At 35.7% G+C, this 22,534-nt stretch overlaps 1 protein-coding gene across 1 annotated transcript in view; it reads right to left on the reverse strand.

The window, feature by feature from the left end:
- The window catches only part of DPY19L1 (dpy-19 like C-mannosyltransferase 1), a 50,164-nt gene that overhangs the window by 17,635 nt on the left and 9,995 nt on the right, over nucleotides 1-22,534 (reverse strand). The window contains exons 6-13 of the mRNA XM_082479642.1: nucleotides 18,654-18,774; nucleotides 16,856-16,949; nucleotides 11,704-11,761; nucleotides 8,082-8,173; nucleotides 5,943-6,042; nucleotides 4,593-4,670; nucleotides 2,448-2,534; nucleotides 828-887 (exon numbers count right to left, since the gene is read on the reverse strand). Coding sequence (XP_082335768.1) covers nucleotides 828-887; nucleotides 2,448-2,534; nucleotides 4,593-4,670; nucleotides 5,943-6,042; nucleotides 8,082-8,173; nucleotides 11,704-11,761; nucleotides 16,856-16,949; nucleotides 18,654-18,774 — 690 coding nt within the window. The remainder of the gene's footprint in view (nucleotides 1-827; nucleotides 888-2,447; nucleotides 2,535-4,592; nucleotides 4,671-5,942; nucleotides 6,043-8,081; nucleotides 8,174-11,703; nucleotides 11,762-16,855; nucleotides 16,950-18,653; nucleotides 18,775-22,534) is intronic.

Below are 22,534 nucleotides of genomic sequence, written 5' to 3' on the forward strand. Positions count from 1 at the left end.
CCATTTCTCCTGGTACCACAGCTAACTGCATTGGCAGGTTATACATGCACTGCCATTTGTAATATATTTTTTTATTCCTTTGTATTCTAATTCCTTTATAATAACTGTCTGAATTCCATCCAGTTTGGCGAACAGGCTACCTTCATTTAACAAGAACGCCTGTCTTAAGCCAGGCATAGCCATGGTAGGCTCCCGTTTCAGGTGGTTTTACAAGTTAATGTTATGTGTTAAGCAGCAAGTTGCCTCTCATGGTTACTACAACGTTATACTTTATTTGTCATAGTTTTGACGGTGTCCTCCATGTTTGGACATGATTTGTACTGCCCTCGAACCCCACCCACACACCTTACAGAGTTTTACTCTTACTTTCTTCCTTTATTTGCTATGTAATTCTAAGTTGCTTGCTGTTGTTATTAAAAATATCCTAAAAAATTTATATAGGACACATTTTAGTGCGGTATCTTAATTTCCATTTCTCCAAGCACTGTTAGCTTTTTACTTGCCTTTTCTAAATTGTCCTTTATTTTGAAGGGATTTTCATACAGATCTTAGGTTTAGTAAACATGTTTAAATTGGTAATTTAAAATTAAACGTGTTGCTATTTGAAGGCTATTTCAACTTTCTAATATAAATATGTTTATGCCTCTTTTCTTCCTTCAGTAATACAAGATTAATTTCTGGGAATATGGACAATTTACTTAGAGAGTAGTTCAGCTATATTTCTTTATTTTCAACTATTAGAAACAAAAATAGAAGTTATTTCCATATTTCATCAAAAAAAGAGCCATAGTACTCTTCTGAAATTCAAAATATATGAAATTCCTTACCCATAGGCAGACTTCTCTTCTGCTGCTTTTCAAGACTTTTGGACTCAATTCAAGAATTCCCTAATAATAAAAATGAATGTACATTCTCAGGTAACATAGTAACAGCAAGATATTCCAATACCCTGGATGAGTTTGTTTCTTTTTTTGTTTTGGTAAGTGCCTATTGTACCACACAGTTATTTATTAAAAAACCCTCCATAATTAATACAACCTGAAATATAAACGTATGCATAATATTGTGATTTCACCCTGCACTGGCAAAAAATGGCAACATAAAAACTCTTACTGCAGTTTATATACAATTAATGGAACACTACTCCTTAACAAGTAAGATTCTGTATTACACAGTTGTAAGCTTCTTTAAATCAAAACTGATGGGAAACTGAATTATGTCTGCTTCCACAAACAACAAGACACTTCTGAAGCAATAAATAAATTACTAGGTGCATAATACAAACACTTTTCAAACAAGGCAACAGAAGATGAAGCGTGGTAGGAGTTACTGGTATTTTTCTGTTTCACATTACGTTCCTCATTTTATGACAAAAAGAAGGCTCACTTTAAGCTGATTTGATGAAAAAAGTAATTAAGAAAAACTGAGAATTAATTTAAAAGCTTTCAGAAACACAGTCCATATGCGACGCTAAGACTGAGGCTGCTATAAGCACCCAAATAACAGATGAGGCCACTATAAGCACCCAAATAACAGACAAACAATAAATATTTTTTCCAAAGCAGTAAGTAGGCAAGAAATTCAATGTACCTGTACTTACTATATAATTACAAAAGCTGCTACAAGAAACTACAGTGGGTTTATAACAAGCAAACTATACTTGTAGCAAATACCAGTAGCCAAGGCACCTTATTCTTAGTGTAAGACTTTGTTGATGGACAAAATATAAACAAAAGAAAAAATAATCACTGAGTTCAACCCAAGCTTCTAGGAGAAGCAAAAAGAACCAGAAATGGAGGTGACTTGTAGTATACTAAGCAAGATCTGTTCACAGAATCTTATTTCCCATTTTCTATGTACATAATTCCCTTAAAAGAAACCGTATGAAATTGAAAGCAAGCTGGGGGTTGTTTTTCCTATTTAAGAAAAAATTAAGATAGCGAATGATGAAATGATGAGTCTTCAGTGAATAAATTCACTAACATGGCAGTATGACTCAGCAGGTTCAAATAGTCTAAACCATTGTCATATATGTTTTAGTCATTTGTTCTGCATCTGCAGTTTCACAATCAATGCAGAATCATTTAAATCAAACTCCTCCTTGCTCATGTTCTTGTTTTACAATTATTCCGGTCAGAAATAGATACGTGGAAAATCTTTTATTTTTATAAAAAGAAGAGAACTATTAAAAAAAAAAAAAAGAACTGAGCCTTAAATGGATTTCTTTTATTAAGAGGTCTTGGTGTAAAACCATGATTTTTTTAATTTTTAAATTTAAATTTTAAATTAGTATTTACCCGTTCTCCAAATATCTTTAAGGTCTAATTCTGTTTGTCATGTGAAAGATTTCTCAACTATCTGATAATGCAGCAGTTTCACATTGTCTATCAATACATGCATAACAGTACAGCATTAAGGTCTTACGATTTTTTTCTTAAACAACTTACCCAGATAACTACTAAAGATGCGGCATAATATGATGTCAATAGCATTGAATTACCAAACATCAGAATAAAACACACTACAAGAGATACCTGAAAGAAGAAAATAAAAATAATTAAATTTAAAATAGAAATGGAAAGAATTGCCCAAGTATAGAAATTACCTTCTATCAACAGGCTTAAATTTAAAGACAGCTACTTCGCAGCAAGTGCCAACTCAGCTTACAGACTTGTTCTGAAAATACTGATTATAAGATTATAGGGATAATAACATCAATCACTGATTATATGACTTAATGGCAACAGGTAGCCAAGTATAATTATTATGTTAATTTATATTTTAAAAGTACTTATAGACAAAAAGACTTGATCATAGGACTAACTCATCTTACATGATATACCAGCTACACTTTTGAAGTTATTCCTAACAATCATTTTTTTCAAATTGTTGTATTATTCCTCCATCCTATTTCTTATCTCTCAGAATCCTGGACAAATACAAAAAATGTTGAATAAAATGTTTGTTGTCTTCTTTCTTCCAAACTGAGAAGCATATATTTAAAATATAATCACCACCAAAGTCAAGGAAGCAGAACTCTGACTGTTTGATCATACGTATTTAAATACATGATGCTGAAAGTCAAGGTTGAAATACAACTTTTATCAGCCATCCTGGTCTCCTACTGTGCTTTCTTTTTAATAGAAAGCAAGCTGAATTACATTTTCTAACTTGGAGAGCAAAATCAATGATCATTCTCTGCCTTCTTCTATACACAGGAATAAGGAAAAATAACGTAGTTATTTGTAAAATGTGCAGACTTTTGTACTCCCTACCTCACATAGTTAGACTTTCCTTTTCCACAGAAGAGCGGAGGGGGGTGGGAGGGACACAACCAAAAATTGAAAACACAACAAAATAAAGACTGGAAGTTTACTCGGCCTCATTAAGCTCTCTCTGTAATATAGCATGATTGTTTATCTATCTGAAAATAGGCTTTTTATGACACTTTGGCACCAAAATTTTGATACAGCTATTGACATAAGCCAAAAGGCTGAAGTATGTCATCCGGCTTCTGTCAAAAAAAAAAAAATATTAAACCAAGATGCTTATTTGCAAATTTACCTGGTAAATCTGACTGGGAACAGCACTTGGTATCCCAGGTTTACATCAGAAATTACTTGCTTAGAACTTACTACTGCCTTTAATTTATCAATTACACTATTTCAAAACATGTTTGAAAACGTGAAATACAATTTAGCTCAAAGCTTCTTTTTCCTCTGGTAAACATTCTATTTTTGGCCACTGAGTTTGCATAGCACAATTTTAGCAAAAATATATTTTTAAAGACAACCGCATTTCTCCAAAAAAGTTGTTCACATCTTCCTGTATATTTAAAACTATAATCTCACTTCAAAGAGCAAAATTCCTGGTAAAAAAACTTGATCATTGTCATAACTTTAAAAATGAAAAGCAGATATATTATGCAGAAACTTACATGCCTTTTTTTAATCATCTCCTTCATTTGTTGACTTTCTCAACCATTTTTGAAAAAAAGAGTTTTTCCTCAGACTAACAGTTTCTTTTCTTTGCCTTCCTTTCTTACTATTTTTCCCACATAGTTCAATCACAACATCTTTGCATTGTCAACACTACAGTAGTCTCCAAAACCCGATTTCAATTAGGGTTCTTCTCTTTCAGTGATAAAGACATATTAACAGTAAGTTTTGACTTACTAACACCTCATTTTTTTGTTTCTACTAACCTATAGCATGAGATGAATGCTGCCTTTTCAACTTTCTATTGCTCACACTCATTTACTTGCTATGTTTTCTAGACTGTTGTTTGAGACAGTATCTTCAAGCCCATGTAATGAGTAGAGACAGAAAGGAGAGGCAAATATTTCTACAAATCTCTTAGGTTGGTAATCTTCCCAGAGTTCAAAAATTCCTGTGTGCCAGAGGGATCCTAGTTTCTGACACTGTGATATAAATATACATAAGATCAAATATTCAAATCCAGGCCACTCCATCCCTTATTATTGCATCATTTCAACCATCTTGCAACTAAGGAAAACACTACAGACAAATGGCCTCTTTTGATGCTCTGACCTGTTTGAGGGGATTTAAGTTTTTTTTTAAAAAAAGTATTACCATATGAGCAGAGAGTATCTTCTGTAATTTGCAGGAGTCAATATAACCCATAATACACACAGCAAATAATGAAGCTATCTAGAATGAAAAGTGAAAGATAAGTTAAAACAATTTGCAGTGGTGTACTCTTTCTAGCAGAATACACGTTCATATCAAAAAGTGATTATTGAAACAATTATGAACTAACTTTTCTTGCTACTTTTTTGCTAAGTAAATACTTAGGCATTTCATAATGGTTTCTTTCAAAAACCTGTTGCGGTGCTCGGAATAACAATTATCAAATATATTTGACTATTTAAGAAGTAGTCAGCTTTACAAAAATGCAAGTCATCAAAACACAGCATTGACACATCACCTTTCACCTTGTATTTTTAAAACCAAACCAAACCAAAAAAAAAAAAAAAAATCATTATTTAGCCTTAATTTTTCAGCAAAGTATGGGAACATCCATAACTTACTGCTGAGGAAAATGAGATTCATTGATTTGGCAGCTTGCTAAAAGTCACATGGGAAATTAATGAAATTATGAATTGAACCTGTAATTTCAAATTTCAGGCCCAGCATCTTAAACAGGTTACAGTGAGGAGTTTCTCACAATATTTTACAGAATTTAATGGCTTCCTCTTCTCCAGTTAGAAAATTTGCATCCCACAGCATATATTGATTGTTCAAAACTAGAAACTCAGACAAGCATTATCTGCTTCAAATAGGACAGACAAGTGAAAAGGTATGGAGACATAGACGGATTTCAATCGACAGGCTACATTTAAATCAATTTAAACACTAACAAAGTATGCTGTATGACAGTATCCTATTGCTCACATTAGCATTTACTATATTTCAACTCTAGCTAAAGTTACCTCAACTGTCCACGCTCTCAAGACTGTAAGATTATGCCACTACTCACAGGCTCATCAAAATTAAATAGGAAATCATGCAAAATCATGCTAGATACTACATGCCATGCAAACATTGCTCCATTAAAAAATATGGAATAGCCTAAAAAGATGCAAGATCAATGCCTTTTTTAGTTTTGCACTTCAATATACAAAGTTCTTTCTACTGCACTTATTCTAATGTACTGATCTTAGGCTGGAGGCTGCTTTTAAGAGAAAAGTAAAGATTTTAATTCTGGAAACAGAAGACCGAGTGGTGTAAATGGTCAACTTTTAAATTTAAGACTAGGAAAATATTGATGTGATAAATGGTGTGAATCTTTCCTGAGAGCAAGACTGAAATCTGGATAAAAAGAAAGAATTGGTACAGTTGTGAATTCGATGGCCGTCTATACAAAGCAGTCAATTTGCCCAGATAAGACAAAGAGGCTATTTTAGAGGTGAATGGTCTTACCTGTGTTAGAAGAACAAACTGAGCAAACTGCCAGGGAAGCATGAAAAAGATATTAGAAACACACAGTGCAATCAAGCTTCCTGTATTAATATTCGGAATCCTTGGGAAAGAGAGACAGAATAAGCATCAGTAAGTAAAATTACACAGGTGTTTGCACATTATTGAGAAGTACAATAGAGAATACAATAAGAACAAAGTTACCTTGGAAGTTCTATCAGTATTGATCAACTACATACAACACTGCTCAAGTAAATTTAGTATCCATTTTCCATCAGTTTCCAAAAACAATAGTTCTGATGCCTAATGTTTAACTATTTGATGAGTCACTCATTACCAAACAAGTTTTCTCCTGGCAGCAAGTAATACAGCACACCAACCTATGTCACTTGCAGTGGTTCACCTTCTTGTAACAACTCTACAGTCAAGTCTCAACCATTTCCATTTCAGCTGGGATCACAACTATTCTCAGAACAGTCTGCATTTGAAAGTGATTTCACTCCTCTCTCACGTTTCTTCCATAATTACTCTCTGCAACTTTCTGCTAGCAGTCCTGAGTGAGGTTTCAGCGCAGGAGACAATGACAAATACATGAAACTCATCTTGAACTGAAAACAGCCCATTCTCCGTTTCCTGCTATAAGTGTTATTTATTTAATCCTGTGTTAGCCTCAAGTTCACTTCAGAAACACATCATGTTTCAGATTTCAGTAAGTGGCCTCCAACAAAATGAAGGCACCATAAATATTCTGCTGTAAAACCCAAACCAAACAGATTACAGCAGTCTCACCAAACCCTGTAAAATTTTCTTCAGCTTCTTTTACAAAGCCTCAAGATTAACTTCTATTGGAAGTCATGCTGAGCATGAGCCCAATGTATTAAGTAATACATTATACAAATGTGATGCAAGTCATACAAATAATGGAGAATTTAAGTTCTAGTCTCTGCTTCAAAGACAGTTCCTATATTTCATTCAAATATTGCTATACATAAAACAGAGCTGCTCTTGAAGCAGGAATTATAACTGAAAACAAAGTTAAAATGTTTTATCCCCTTTTTGGAACCTCACGCTGAAATGCTTAGATTGAATACCTGGGTAGACAAGCCCAAGTACTATTTTATGTACCAAAATTGAATCTATCTAATCAAGAAGTGTCATAATCATAGGTACAGAATATATGTGCTCTGATCACCCTAACATAAGTGGAATTTCCTAATTTTCATTTGACCTCACAACTTAGCATTAAATGAACAGGTGTCTTTCTAATATGAAATCTAGCAATGACTCTACAAACTATTCCTCAAAATATTTTTTGAGAGAGCATGTGTCTTTTCCTCACCTAAAACCCACAAGTTTGTGATAAGCATGAAATATTTTTGGTTTAATCATCAATAACTACAAATCAGTACGACCTAATAAAGGAAAATCTGGGGTTACAAATACAAAGTTCAGCTAAATCATAAATACACTGCAAATCTGATGCAACAGAGTTGATGGAAAAGCCCTCAAGTATTAACAACCATGCTTATTTTTCAAAACAGAGGCAAGACAGTAACACAATCATGTTGCAAGCCAGAAAAAAAACACTGAAAAGCAGGGCTAATGAACTCAAGAGCATCATCCCTGCATTAACGTAATTAGATTGCTCTAAATCATTGAACTAGTTAATTAGACTAGTTAATTAGTCATGAAAAACATACTAGCTTATGGGTGACTATAGCATCCTCTGTTGCATAGCATAGGTTTATTCCAAGTGCAACCAACATACCACTCTCCAAGAGGGACAAAAACCAATTGATGGAGTATCAGTGTGTTTCTCATAGGAAGGAAGTGACATCAACCAAAAATTCTGATTTTTTAGTTTAATACATATTTGTCAACACAGTAATTCTGATTTTTAATTTAATTGTGTCTTCAAGTTGCAAAGTTTTTCCTTTTAATAAGTGAGTAATATGACTGCAGTTCTACTGGTGCAGCGTCTGCAATATAACAGCCACAGGAAAGTTTCTATGTTAATGATATCATTGCTACAGCACACAGCGGCACTTAAATAAATATTTAAATAAATGCATTTAAATACATGTTCTGTGACATTCAATTTTTTAAATCATTGTAAAGAGCTAAGTATAAATCGAGAGGTACCTGAGAATATAGGTCAAAAGCAACATCTGAAGCACAAGGAATGGGTATGAGAAACTTTCACGAAGAGGTGGAGTCCACATGACGCGAGTGCACTAAAAATAAGAACTGGGTTAGATGATAACATTTGCTGCTACATTTCTATAAAACAATGCATTTGTATTTCAAAATGAATGACCACAGATACTTCAATAAAGCAAAACCCAAGCTACAAGAGATTTTATGCACAAACTTTAAAAAAAACAAGCCAGGCAGCAGAAAAGGGGAGAAAAAAGGAAAAGCCTTCCAGACTTGAGGTCTATGATGCACTGTTCAATTAAAACGTATCACTGCTTTTCCAAAATTAAATGTGGCAGATAGAGAACATCCAAGAAAAAAGCCAGAACTGCAGCTGCTTGTCTCGGCTTCTGCTAAAATTAACAACTCATTCAGGTAACTAAAACCATTCTCAAATTCAGGCAGTAACTTGCCACACTTGTATAGACAAAGTGTGTGGTGAGAGGACCTGAAGGATAAACCAACACAGTCTTCATTATGCTAGAGTTCTCTAGGTTATAAACATTTCACATTTCTACTAGCAACAGCACAGGAAGTATAAAATGTGAAGCTGCCCTCCAAAACAGGTCAGTAAAATTGAACATATGGAATTAAGCTCTTACAGAGCTTATACTAACTTACATACTTTGTTCTTTAACCCTAATAAAGCAAAGCATAATATGATGAAGTCAAATGAATAGCTTTTTCATCAACTTCTTGGGGTTCGTGGCAAATGGCCTAGCTATAACTGTCATCTCCAATGTTCATATTCAGCTCTTTATAGAGTGCTTGCAGATGGTACTGAGCATCAAAAAATAATTATAACTTGACAGAACAAGTATGACATACAAACAAATGGGTTCAAAATGGCTATCAATAGACTTGCACTAAAAATTAGAAGTAGGTTCTTTACAACTATAGGACAAAAACGCATTTCATCTTAACACGAACCATAATGAATCTATGAAAGCTTATAGGATGTTGATGCCAGGATGTTCCTTCCCCTTTGCTTCCTATAATCTTAAAAACATTTTTAAAAATACTATTTTACCACAGAAGTCACTAGAATCAACATTATACAATTCCTTGCTTATCATCTTGCTATTTCTCAAATATGTTAAATAATAGGGAAAAATAAATTTGTAGAAAAAGTGTAAAAATAAATGCAAAGTACAGAAGCCCATCACATTAATCAAACACAGCCTTTGCTGTCTAAGAGCACTCTCTGTAAAAGCTGCACCCTGATTACCACTAAAATAAACCTTTCATAAATGTATATATACTAATGTGCTGTCTTCTGCTGACTGCAGAGATGTGATTAGTTAAAATTATTTTTATTAGCAATAAATATAATCATGATTATTCTAAAGCAGTGTAGTCTTTCTGATTATTTTTCAAGACTACAGCAACATTCGATTTACCAAATCTTTTGATACTTGATGAGATAAAGACAGGAAAGAAGTGATGAGCATATACAACCATAAAAAGAAAGCATTACCTTAAAAGTGGATTGACTAATGTAGCCCATGCTATTTTTCTACATTTGGAATGTAATAAACTTAATCATCTGTGCTGTAAACTATCTTTGCTGCAGGTATAAATACATCAGATCTGTCTAAGCTTGAAATCATTGAAACGCAGTAGCACAAGCACACCACAAACAAAACCATCCTGCCTTAGGATCATCAGCTCAGCGCCAGAAGGCTAACCACTTTTACACACCATTAGATCTGAGATACCAAGACTTGCAGATCAGGCTTACTCATGTAGGTCAGTCCTTTCCTTCCAGAAGAGGAAAGCAAAATTTTTAGTAACTGGTCTAGCTCCACTGTACATATTGTGGAACCACATGCAAGATGACTTCCACAGAATCAAAGGCATATCAAAGAGTTAAATAAAATATTTTTTTTTATACACACACGTGCGCACGCACACCCCTTGCACGTGATTCAACAGTACGCACAGTGAGGCTAGATCACCTACATACATGTAACTACATATATTACCATGACTCTATATACACACCAATATCAAAACCACTGAGTTATTTCGTTAGGTACAGTACAAACGCAAAGTGCCAGCTGAGATCTGCACTCTCACACCTCCGCAAGTGAGTCCTATTGCTCTCCAGAAATCCACACAGCTCAGCCTGAATCAGGCTCGCTCTACTTTAGCTTTAACTAAGCACAGACTACGCCTGCGTAGAGCTATGCAGACCTAATTTCATGCCATTCTCCAAAATACACACATTATGTGTTTTTTACCCCCAAAGTCAAGTCATCCATAAAGAGATGGATGTCTCCTACAGAGACTCCTATGGATAGAACTGCCTGTGCCATAGTGAAATAAATGCTTCTTTTCATTATTGCCACCACTATCTTTGAAGTTTTCAACTTGGTCCTTTCTGAAGTCACACTTTATCACAGACTTGGCAAAACAGCGTGCACTCTACCAGTATTTCCTAGCAAAGGATAAAACATTCACTTCAGAATCTCATTAAGAGGAATGGAAACCCCCACAAAACTTTGTATCTACACTCTTATATCACCAAAAACGTTTAGAAACTCTGTAACATTTACCTGGTCTGGACCAGGCAGTTAACATCCATGGGTGAAAATTCTTCACAGAGGGTATTTAGAGAAAAAAATTTCAAATTAAACTTAAAAATAAAATAGCTATTTCATCACGAAGATTTTTCTTTTATAAGAAAATTGTCAAAGCTCACTATGAATAGAAGCATCTTTGAATCTGTTACGTGCAACTACATATTCTTACTACTCAAGAGCTTTCGATAAAGTTCAGCTTGGTAAAATAAGAAAACTAAACAAGTACATAACTTTAACCCTTAACAAGATCATAAGGCAGCACTTTCATCTAGAAAATCTTTACAGTACAGCTGCATTTTAAGTAAAATAAAACAAGTATTTATATTAATTTATATACATAAAATAACATTAGAAACCCCAGAAATATTGCCCAAGGGTACCAGAATAAAAGCCATGAGTTTTCTTCCCAAATATGAAATAATGACATGAACAGCATTAGCTGGGGACACAGGGAGATGTTTTAAGTGACAGTTTTGGGTTTGGTTTTTTTTTTTTTTTTCTCTGTAATGCAGCTTACTAAAGAAGTTTAGCATTGGAATCCTCTATATACATATACAATTTCTAAATTTTTGTGTGTGTGTATTCATGAATTTCTGGTAAAATACATAGCAATTTAAAAAAAAATCTCCTCAATTTCTGAAGCTTGTTCATATGGTACATGTAGCCCAGTTATATGTGCAATGGGCACAAAACCAGATTATTTTGATGTTTTGAAACTTGAAGTCATTGTACTACAAAGATTGCAATCTCAGGACCACTTTACAATCTATTTCCCTTCTGAATTATTCTTTTTTTAACATCTAAGGTGACACACTGGACTGTGCTATATATTTTTGAGCTATAGCCTATTTTGTTTTCAATAATATCTTATTCCCTTTAAGTTCATCCCCTAATAGATAAGCAACGTCACTGCATCTAATTAAATGAGAATTAGTTTAAACTTAAAAAAAAAAAGGGGGGGGAGGTTGGGGAGGGAGACCTACCTCTCCATGGTTGAAAAAGAAACACATCACAGTAACAAGGCCTCCCAGACGGCTCCCACTGTGAAAAGAACAGGAAAAATAGGTACAACAGAATCTCATAATAGTCAGTGCTGCTTAAAAATGTGAAACAGCACTTATGGACACCTAAGGTTGGGGGGAGGGAGGAGAGAGGAGGGAATGCTTTCAAGCCTCAAAGGAATAATGTTTGAAAATTAATTACAATATCAAAATACTTAACCAAAATATTAAAATACAAGTTAGTCATCTAATGTTTATTTCAGAGCAGACCATTCTTCATATATCACCTCTTTTCTGCAAAACACCAATTTTAACACAACTTGGAAAATGGTTATTCCACTCCTCACAAACTTTGGTTTAGATCATTACATCTGGTGCTTCCTCTGCTGTACCCAGAGCTTGGTCTTGAAAAGTGCCAGGCTTTTTTTTTTTTTTTTTTTTTTTTAACTTAAGTCAGTATAAATGGAGTATTTCTTCCATAACATGTTGAGCAGAGAACTTTAGAATTCACATGCTCAATCAGCCAACAGGGAATTTTGGTCTGAATCTAAGACTATGTTAGTGTAATCAAATCAAGCATGTTCAAAAACCATATTTAGAAATTAATTCATAGCATGGTCAATGCAAGATGCCCTTGACTTTTATATGTTTCTAAACAAATCAAATTCACCTGTTGAATAATTAGCACCATGGAGTCAATACTAAACCCAAAGGTATTACTTAGATTTATCCCATCTCAAAATAGCAATAGATAAGGTTCCTATTAGTTTGACTCGATTTGTAATTACTCATGTCCTGTGATATAAACCAATGAACATTTTTGTGCACACAAGTGCACTACTACTACGAATGACAGAATACACCACTTTTCCTACTAAAAACTAACAGCCAGCTTTTAAGATTCTTTAAAAAAAAAACCAAACCTCAGATCCTCTCAAATCCTTCATCCATCACTAATATACAAGTCAAAAGGAATCAGTGAGTTCTGGGTACAACATCTGAGGATTAAAGATGCCAACTGAGTGCTATAACAATCTCCAGGAACTGTGCATTCTTGCACATAAAACTCACCCTTTCATTCCAAAATTCTAAAAGCATCAACATTGAAACCCAAAATGACTAAAAGAATGTGCTTACTATTAAAAAAAATGTTAGTCTTAGAAACAAAGCAAACTAAAATTTGCAAAAACCACCCAAAATGAGAAACAAAATTAGAGGTCTATGCTAAAGGTTAACATTGTGATAAAACCTTAAAGTCTAGAATACAAAAGTCTTAATTGTATTATGAATGCTTTAGAACTATCAGCTTCTATAAGGGATCACTATTTTACCACATGAGAAAAGGTCGGCAAACCTATAGTACAGAATAGGGAAATGCACCTTATTAGTATCTTTTCCAGAAAAGGTAGTGAACAGAGACCGTTTCACAGACAGTTATGTATAGTGTTGGGTCAGACTGATTATCTTCTAACAATGCAATGCCATCAAGTAGGAAATACAGTAGTTAAGCCTTCCTATGCCAATATAAAAGATATAGGATAACTCCACTGAAACTCCCATACCATACTACAATTGGTGAAGTACATACTTTTCATAGAATCATAGAATTGTTTAGGTTGGAAAAGACCTTTAAAAATCATTGAGTCCAACTGTTAACCTAGCAGTGCCAAAGCCACCACTAAGCCATGTCCTTCAGCACCACATCTACAAATCTTTTAAATATCTCCAGGGATGGTGACTCAACCACTTCCCCGGGCAGCCTGGTCCAATGCTTGACAACCCTTCCAGTGAAGAAATTTTTCCTAATACCCAATCTAAACCTCCCCTGGCACAACTTGAGGCCATTTCCTCTTGTTCCATTGCTCATTATTTGGGAGAAGAGACTGACCCCCACCTCACTACAACCTCCTTTCAGGTAGTTGTAGAGAGTGATAAGGTCTCCCCTCAGCCTCCTTTTCTCCAGGCTAAACACCCCAGTTCCCTCAGCCACTCCTCATAAGACTTGTTCTCCAGACCCCTCATCAGCTCCGTTGCCCTTTTCTGGACATGCTCCAACACCTCAATGTCTTTCTTATAGTAAGGGGCCCAAAACTGAACACAGTATTCAAGGTGCAGCCTTACCAGTGCCAAATACAGGGGTACACGATCATTTCCCTAGTACCTGCTGGACACACTATTTCTGATACAAGCCTGCTACTGGTGTTCTCGGCCACCTGGGCACACTGCTGGCTCATATTCAGCTGGCTGCCAACCAATACCCCCAGATCCTTTTCTGCCAGGCAGCTTTCCAACCACTCTTCCCCAGGCCTGTAGCGCTGCAGGGGGTTGTTGTGACCCAAGTGCAGAACCTGGCACTTTGCCTTGTTGAACCTTATACAATTGGCCTCAGCCCATCGATCCAGACTGTCCAGATCCCTCTGTAGAGCCTTCCTACCCTCAGGAAGATTCAGTTGGAACCTACTTCCCTGATGTTTAATACAGAATAATCTAAATTTAATAAATAGTTAGTAATTTTTAAAGAACTGCAGATGGTCTGAACAGTTACACTTTGTCTGGTAGAGTCAGCCCTAGAATAATAAAAGAACAAAAGAACTAATCTTTTGACTCCCTGGGTACAATAAGCTGAAACTTAAAGTCAGCTGGGGAAATGCTGTAATTCATTGTTGATTGGCATGCAAGAAAAAATACTAAAAAAGTTCTATCAGAAGGAGATACGGAAAATGTACTAGTAGTTCCTCAAAATGCAGTATTTGACAATCACCTTATGTATTGTGTTCCTCAACTACAAGAATAGAGAAGCAGGGAAGGTTGGGGGAAGGCAAAATCTTACAATTGCATAAAGTATTTATCATCCAAATGCCACTCCTTTGTCCATGAAAAAAAAAAAAAACCAAAACCAAACCTAAATGGCATGAGTTCTGCCTTTTTGCTTCAGTTATCTTAATAGAGAATGCTCCAGGGCTTGAGACCAGCTTGCATCACCTAGGAAGGTTCCCAAGTGCATTTGCATAACCAGACACTATACAGAGTGCTAGGGCAGGGACATCCTATGTCTGGCAATCTTCTAACCTTGTGGGGAAATTGGTTAAGGGAGCTAAACAGCAAAAACTAGTCCTGCACCAAAAACTAGTTCTACAAAAGCAACTAGCTTTCTGCTAGCTTAATCCTTTGAACAAGCTCATTATAGAGTACAACGAGCACAGAAGTGAGAACACATGCTAGCCTGGAAAATAACGATAAGAAAGTGGTCTTCCACTCTCCTATCACCTTCCATCTCTAGTCAAAGTTGCAAAGAGACTAAAATCAAGTAAAGGCTGAAATAAAAAGATTACACATTCTATGAACATATGGGAAGACAAAAAAAAAAAAAAAAAAAAAACTAGAACAAACAATTATGTAAGCTTGAGATTGTTACTGCTAACAAATTCCAGAATGAAAACATGGAGAGAACACTAGAGGACAGTTTCCCACTATCAAATCAGTCAGGCTGTGAAAAACACTTTCAAAATGCATAGCAGAAACAAATCAGCTTTACGAAAGAGACTTATGCCAATTCTACTTCAGTGTAGTAGAACTGCATTACTCCAGATTCAGTTCTTTTATTTTTCACATCTTATGGAAAAGCCTAAATATTCTGGTTTGCTTTGACTAAGAAGAACCTTGAAACAGCCATAATAGCTAGGCAGTCATCTAGATCTGGTATCCAACTATGAATACTCTTCAGAATAAATAAACAAGCAAGATCAAAATCCTTCCTGCAGGGAACTTCATAGTCAACTTGTTATTTTTCATAACCCCAGACAGCTAACAGCTTACACCTTGACAGAACTGCATTTATATTCTGGTTATCTTGACTAGCTACACTGCAGATCATTTATATTAAAAACTGAATTACTAGCAATACTCAATAGTTATTTATATTCAACACAGCCCAAGTCTAAGGAAAGTACTGAGAAATTAAGACCTTACTGATTTTTCAATAACATTAATATATAAAATGTGGGTTTCCATACACCTCCCCTACGAGAAAAATGAAAAGGTAATGATATGAATATTCAGTTATCTACTTCCTCAAAACATGAGGCATTAATTTCCTATGTTAAAAAATAGGAACATATATGCTTTGCCCACACTGTCAGCTCCTGCCCTGCACCATCCTTTATTTGAACTACCAGCACGTGCTTCAGAGAGAGCAGTAAGAGAACAAAAGACAGTGAAGCCAAGGAATGAGGGGGAAAAAACAATCACACCTCTAAGGAAAATGTAACAGTCTCTTGCTTTTTTGCAAAACTGACAAATGAAAATAGAGGTAAACAGAAAAAATATTTCCACTTCTGTTTTTCTGCTGAATGTGAGCAGTTTTGTATGAAAGTGGATTACAGTTCCTGAAATTTAAGGACAGACACTGAAAACAGAAATTCACAGAAATAGGGAAGTCTATACATATCTCCAAGAGAGTGCAATATCTTAAAAAAAATATTTGACCTTCCCAGCTAAATTAAAATTGAAAGAAATGCAATATCACTTGAGGGAAAGCACTGTGAAACTCCAATCTTGGTTAAAAGTATACTGTCTTTCAAGCATTGTTTAAAAACGAGTTGCACTGATAATTTTAAGACGACAAACCTGTCAAAAGCTGTTTAAAACCTGCATAGTATTTAGTTTTATCTACAACCCTGTTGTAGCAAAGAGATACCACTTCACTGAATTTTCCACAACTTTTTCCAGCATTATTATTTAACTTGAGTATAGGAAGTTCCACCTAAACGTGAGGATGGTAGAGCACTGGAACAGGCTGCCCAGGGAGGTGATGGAGTCTCCATCTCTGGAGACATTCAAAACCCACCTGGACGAGTTCCTGTGCAACCTGCTCTAAGGTGGCCCTGCTCTGGCAGGGGGGTTGGACTAGATGATCTCCAAAGGTCCCTTCCAACCCTATGATTCTATGATTTTAAGCAACAAGCTTCTCTATCCCAGTGACTTTTTAGTGACAATGTCTGTGTAATAAAAAGCACTACTATTGTACAAACAAATAAAAAATACCCATAAAGATATTTTAGCATCCACTTTTTAAAAATTAGTATAAAATCTGACAGCTAGTACCAACTAAATAGCTCAGTCTCAACTGCCTTACCTGAGGTATGTACCGTATATGAAGAACAGTGACATCATTAATCCATTCAAAAGAAAAATCACAGCAACATAAAAGGAAGCAGGGTCTCCCAACCCTAACAAACAAACAGTTAACACACGTTGTCAAATATAGAAGAAAGGTCATATTGCTTATAAACCACCATACAATCAGTACAATACAGCACACTACCTTAATATATGCACAGAAAGAGACAACAAAAAAAGTTTATGTCAACAAGATTATTCTGGAGGTTCAATTGGAAGACTACACTTCTGAAAATAAAAAGAAAAAAAGAGGAGGGGCAGACACAGCATTGTGGCAGTCAGCAATAGAACAAGCCAAGAGGGAAACATTAACTGTAAAGAAAACCCTACAATGTATAGAAGGCATAAGCATCACTAAAAACGTTCTCTACAGACTATGTTTTGACTTCATAGAGCTTTTTAGAAGAGGTTTGTACTCCCTGTACTCTCACTTCCCATCTCTTGCAGCAGTAAATCCATCTTTAAACATATCACACAGAATGCTCTTCGCTTTCTTTGTTTTGTTAGAAGCCAAGAGATTTTCCAGTAACACAAATCTTTCAGTTTATTCATTCACAAACACTTCTGCTTTCACACTTCTGTTATTCTCTTTCCCATTATTTCTTTAAACCTTCCTGGCTCTAATAATTTCAGCAGTACGGCATAAAAAGCCTCATTTATTATAGAGAAGGTAGCAAAACTTCATAGTTTCATATGCAGAAATGATTATTCGCCACTGCAGAAAACACAGCAAGACAGTTCTCTAAAAGTAAGATGATTATATGCTCACCAAACATGGTAGTCTCAATAGTTGGTGTTTTTGTTGGTTTGGTTTTGCTTTTACGAAAACCAGGAGTAAAAAGTTATACCTTTATTCACTATTTATTGCTTCTGACAAAATTAGAGAAAGTGAATCATTCAAGCTCTGAAGAAAGCTCTTACAGACTTTGTGCAAAGGAAAAACGCTAACTTGTCACCACACAAAGACATTTTAAATGATAAAATGAAACAACTTCACAAGCTACCATCTATCACTCAGCTTTAACGGACTGTAGAACATCTCAAAAGTGTTTCTCGGCAAGGTATTTTTATTGCATAATACTTACTTGACAAGCCAATACTTTAAATGTGAAAAAAAAAAAAAAAACACAACGAACCCAAACAAAAAGTGGTAGCATCCAAGCTTTGGTATTAAAATTAACATGTAAGATTGAAATTCTTATGCTGAATAGTAGGTCACTAGAGGAAGAGGATTACTCCCAGCAGAATCACTACACAAAATCTCTCCATAAGGAAGCCTTGTAGTTACATTTTTCTGCTTCCTCACTACTCCTCAAGTTGTAGTTAGAGGAGGAAACCCAGAGGGTGAGGTTTTGAAATGTAGGAACTTAGAATGTATTGGGGATTCTACAGAAGCTACAAAAATTTGATACATGTATACAGTGGCCTCCAATTACATTTAGGACATCTTCTTCTTTATATCAGTCCATCATTATGAAGGCTCAAGCTACAACTGTAATGTTTTGAAGTGCAGTATAGGAATTCAATGTAGGTAGGAGGAGCTATCTAATAAGCAAAGCCCATATTTTCACCCAGGTGTTCTTAAAAGTATCTTTTTCATGCTTGTCACTTACGTTGTGAACCTGCCAAAACCACAGGCTTAGCCAAATGATAGCAAGTCAGTGATAAAGACACAGGAATATTTATTACTTCTGAAATATATAAAGCTACAATTATACGCTTCCAGGAAGAAACTAGAATAAAACACAACTCACCCTCGCAGCTTTCAACAGGACTAAGCCCTTTTCCTCTATTTACAGTCCAACATGTCTTTGTTGGTACACCAAGGAAATCCATAAAGGCAGTATATATGCGGTACCAGCTGGCAAGGACCACCTAGGCGGAAAACAGGATTTGAAGTTTCTGAAAAGGAACTTTGAGATTAGCTCAATGCCCTCATGACAACAAACATCCCTCATCCAGGATGTTTTTTAAACTCAGAATTTATCTCAACTACTTAGCATTGTGACCATAATTTCCTAAAGGCAGCATAGACCAAGTATTCATTAATAGACTAAAATTACGCCTGCTTTAGAAGAGAAATAATTTCATGCATTAAACTGAAGTATTTGAAACAAAATTAGACATTTCAATATTGTTTGAAAGGTTCTCCATTTAAGTATTTTTGTTTATCAGACATTAAAATCCCAGATTTTGTTGACACAAGACAGCCAAATTAAATCCATTAAGGCAAATTAATTTTTTTTTCCCCACCTGACAAGAATATTAACACACCAAATCTTTAGGGTTTTTACTCAGATAAACTCTAATAGGTTCAATTTAAGCATGCATTAGAAAGGCTTCCAGATGCAACGTTAAGACAGCACTTCCATTTTCCATGCAAAGGTCATAATGTTCTTATAACAAAAACCAAATTACATCTCAACACCTGACACAGAAAACATCAGTATTTTACATACAGAAAAATAATGATTCATTTCATGGCAGAGTCACTAGTTAACATTACTAAGTTATTCTGTCAGGATATAACTGACTTCATAGAGTTCGTAAATGAGTAATGTGGCCATTCCAATTGAGCTGTTTTGAAAGTTATAACGCAGGGGTTCCCAGATTGGAGATATGTTTCACCACTGCAGTATTAACTGTCTCGGCCCTGTGTGACAGAAAACACGTACAAGAAGGATGAATCCCTCTTTTCTTTCCCCATGTAATTAATAAAACTCATTATGTACTTCTATCTTCAAGAAAGGCAAGAAGGAAACATGGGGAATTACACCTTGATCCCTGAGGATGCAATGGCATAAAAACCTCCTGGAAACCACTTCCAAACATACTAAGGACAAAGTGATTGGAAGTGGTCAGCATGGATTTACAAAGGAGAAATCATATCTGCCCAACTTCATAACCTTCCGAGATGACTGTCTTGGTAGATGAAGGGAGAGCTGTGGATGTTTTTTTTTAATCTGGTACCAATTCTGTTGACATTTTTATTACGACTAGATGATGGCACATGAGAACATCCTCAGCAAGTTTGCACACGATACAAAATTGGAAGGAGTGGTTAATGCTTGTGTTGCCATTTAGAGGGACCTCAACAGGTTAGGGAAATGGGCCAGCAGGAATGTCACAAAAGGTGAATGCAAAGTCCTGCACCAGGAAGAACATCATGCACCAGTAGAGACTGGAGTTGACCAACTAGAAAGCAGTTCTTCAGAAAGGGACCTGTGAGTCCTGATGGGCAAGTTGTACTTGAGCCAGCAATAAGCCCTTGTTGCAAAGAAAGCCAAATGTATCCTTGGCTGTATGTCACCAGGACAAGAGAGGTGATCCTTCCACTCTACTCAGCACTGCTAAGACCATATCTCCACTGCTGAGTCCAGTTCTGGGCTGCCCAAGACAAGAAGAATATAGAGTAAAGATGACCGAGACAGACTCTTTTTGATTGACAAGACAAAAGCTGAAGAGCACAAACGGCAATACAGCAAATTCCACTTGTATGTAAGAAAAACCTTTTTTACTTTGAGGGTGGTCAAACACTGGAACAGGTTTCCCAGAGGTGGAGGTACTCAAAACGAAACCAGAGATGGCCCTGAGCAACCTGCTCTCTACTTCACCTTGCATCAAGCAGTGCTGAGACTAGATATCTTCAGACATCCCTTCCAATCCCAACTGTTCTGTGATGCTATAATTCGTTAATTTTTAATACCAAGGCTCCAATCATCACGACTCACTTCATCTGTGGCCTTTACACTCTCACAATGCAAATCTTGTCTATTTAAAATACAGCTACACCTTTCTAGGCCAAGACTCCCTGCCTCAATGTTGTGTCCTGCAAGAAGTACACTATCCCGGATTCCTGGAGGCTTCCTGAACATCTATGCCCTGGCACTTCTGACTGTGCATGTGTGCATACATAAATGAGACACTTGCCCCATCTCCAGATAGGCAACAACAGGACTGGGGAACCAAATCCAAATCTTTCCTCTTATCACCTGAATGTGGTTTGTACACTGCCAATAGAATGCATATGACAACTTAGAGACATCTGTCTAGCATATTTGCATCACCAGCCGTGAAGAGGACATTACCCTAAGCACACAGAACATTGTTGCTGAACCAAGCTGCACAAAAAAAAAAAAAAGTATTAATTTATCAACTTAACCTTTTTATGTCGCAAATGCCCATGTCTGCTGCAGATGTTACCACACATAAATACTCTCTAACAAAGTACCAGGTTAGGTACTTCACGCAAAACAGAAATATTTTTTGCCAGAAGTTACTTTACATGTAACAGTTAACGTGGCCTTAAAAACAGAATCAAATCAACAGTAGAAAATTACTAGGTCAATTAGAGCACAATGGCATTTTGGAATTCTACTGTCCCATATTACATGAGGCAGTAAATGCAAAACTTGGAAAACAGAAGACTGGCTCTCAGACCCAGGAAATCTCTAGGGGCCAAGAGTCAGTCCCTTTTACTAGTTGCCTTTGAGTAAGCATTTTAACACGAAGTACACAAGTCTTTGCAACACTCATCACTCCAACTCAAATTTTCATCATCACTGCCACACACAGAAATATCAACTGTTCCGTAATGATGAACGGCCAAAGAGTAAACACCACATTATCTCTCCGCAACAGAATTTAAACACATTATCTCTCTGCCATTTTGCATCAGGTATCACAGGCGAAAGCACCACCACAACTACTGGAACAACCTGACTATGCAGCAACAACCTGGAAAATCAAGACTTTATTGGGACTATAATATTGTACAACTACAAAGACTGACTTGCAGCTTTTGACAGATAATTTTACTGCTTATATTTATAATTTACACAGAAGATGTAAAGAGTCCATAGCAGTCACTACCTTTTTTTTTTTTTTTTTCTTTTGAAGTTTTCATGGCTAGTACCAGCTGTACATGCAAGTGAATTGTTCTACTTTTCTTAATGGGTTTAACATCCTGTTCGGTAAGGTTAATTTTGATGCAATTAATTTTGAAATTCACTAAACAAACAAACATTTTATTACTATTCAGCCTTAATGCTATTATTGGGCTGAAAGAGGTGGAAAGATCCTAAAATATCAAAAGAAAATGAAACACTTTCAGAAAACATGACTGGATACTAAATACCAGAAGGAAAAATTTCACTGCCAACAAATAAATCCACAAGCATCTTCCCACCACCCAGCCCCATTATAATCAAAAGTAAAATTAGATAAATTTGGAGAACATACTTCAAGTGTCAGGTTGCACCTATTGACAGTTTATAGATGTTGTTATGTGGAAACAAGAGTACTCAAGAAATACACTTAAAAAAAAAAAAACTATTTATAGGAAGGCTAGACATCAAAGCATAAATGACTGAAAGGAGCAGAGGAGACTATCTGTCTGCTTTGCATGCCCACACAGGCACAAAGGTATTAATTCATTCATCTTTTATCACTAAGTTCTATAAGCCAGTATGATCCTAGAAAACTCTGAATGAACAGACAAGCCTACACATTTTGCACAGTAATCTACCTAACGTTCTTACAGAATGTGAGCCACTATATCCGATTGTTCTTGTTTTGATTTCATCATCCAATTTACTTAGTCATCTTTCATGGTGATACTGATGATTCTCTACGA

This window comes from Vanellus vanellus, assembly GCF_965231255.1.
Source record: "Vanellus vanellus genome assembly, chromosome: 2".
NCBI classification, from domain to species: Eukaryota; Metazoa; Chordata; class Aves; order Charadriiformes; family Charadriidae; genus Vanellus; species Vanellus vanellus.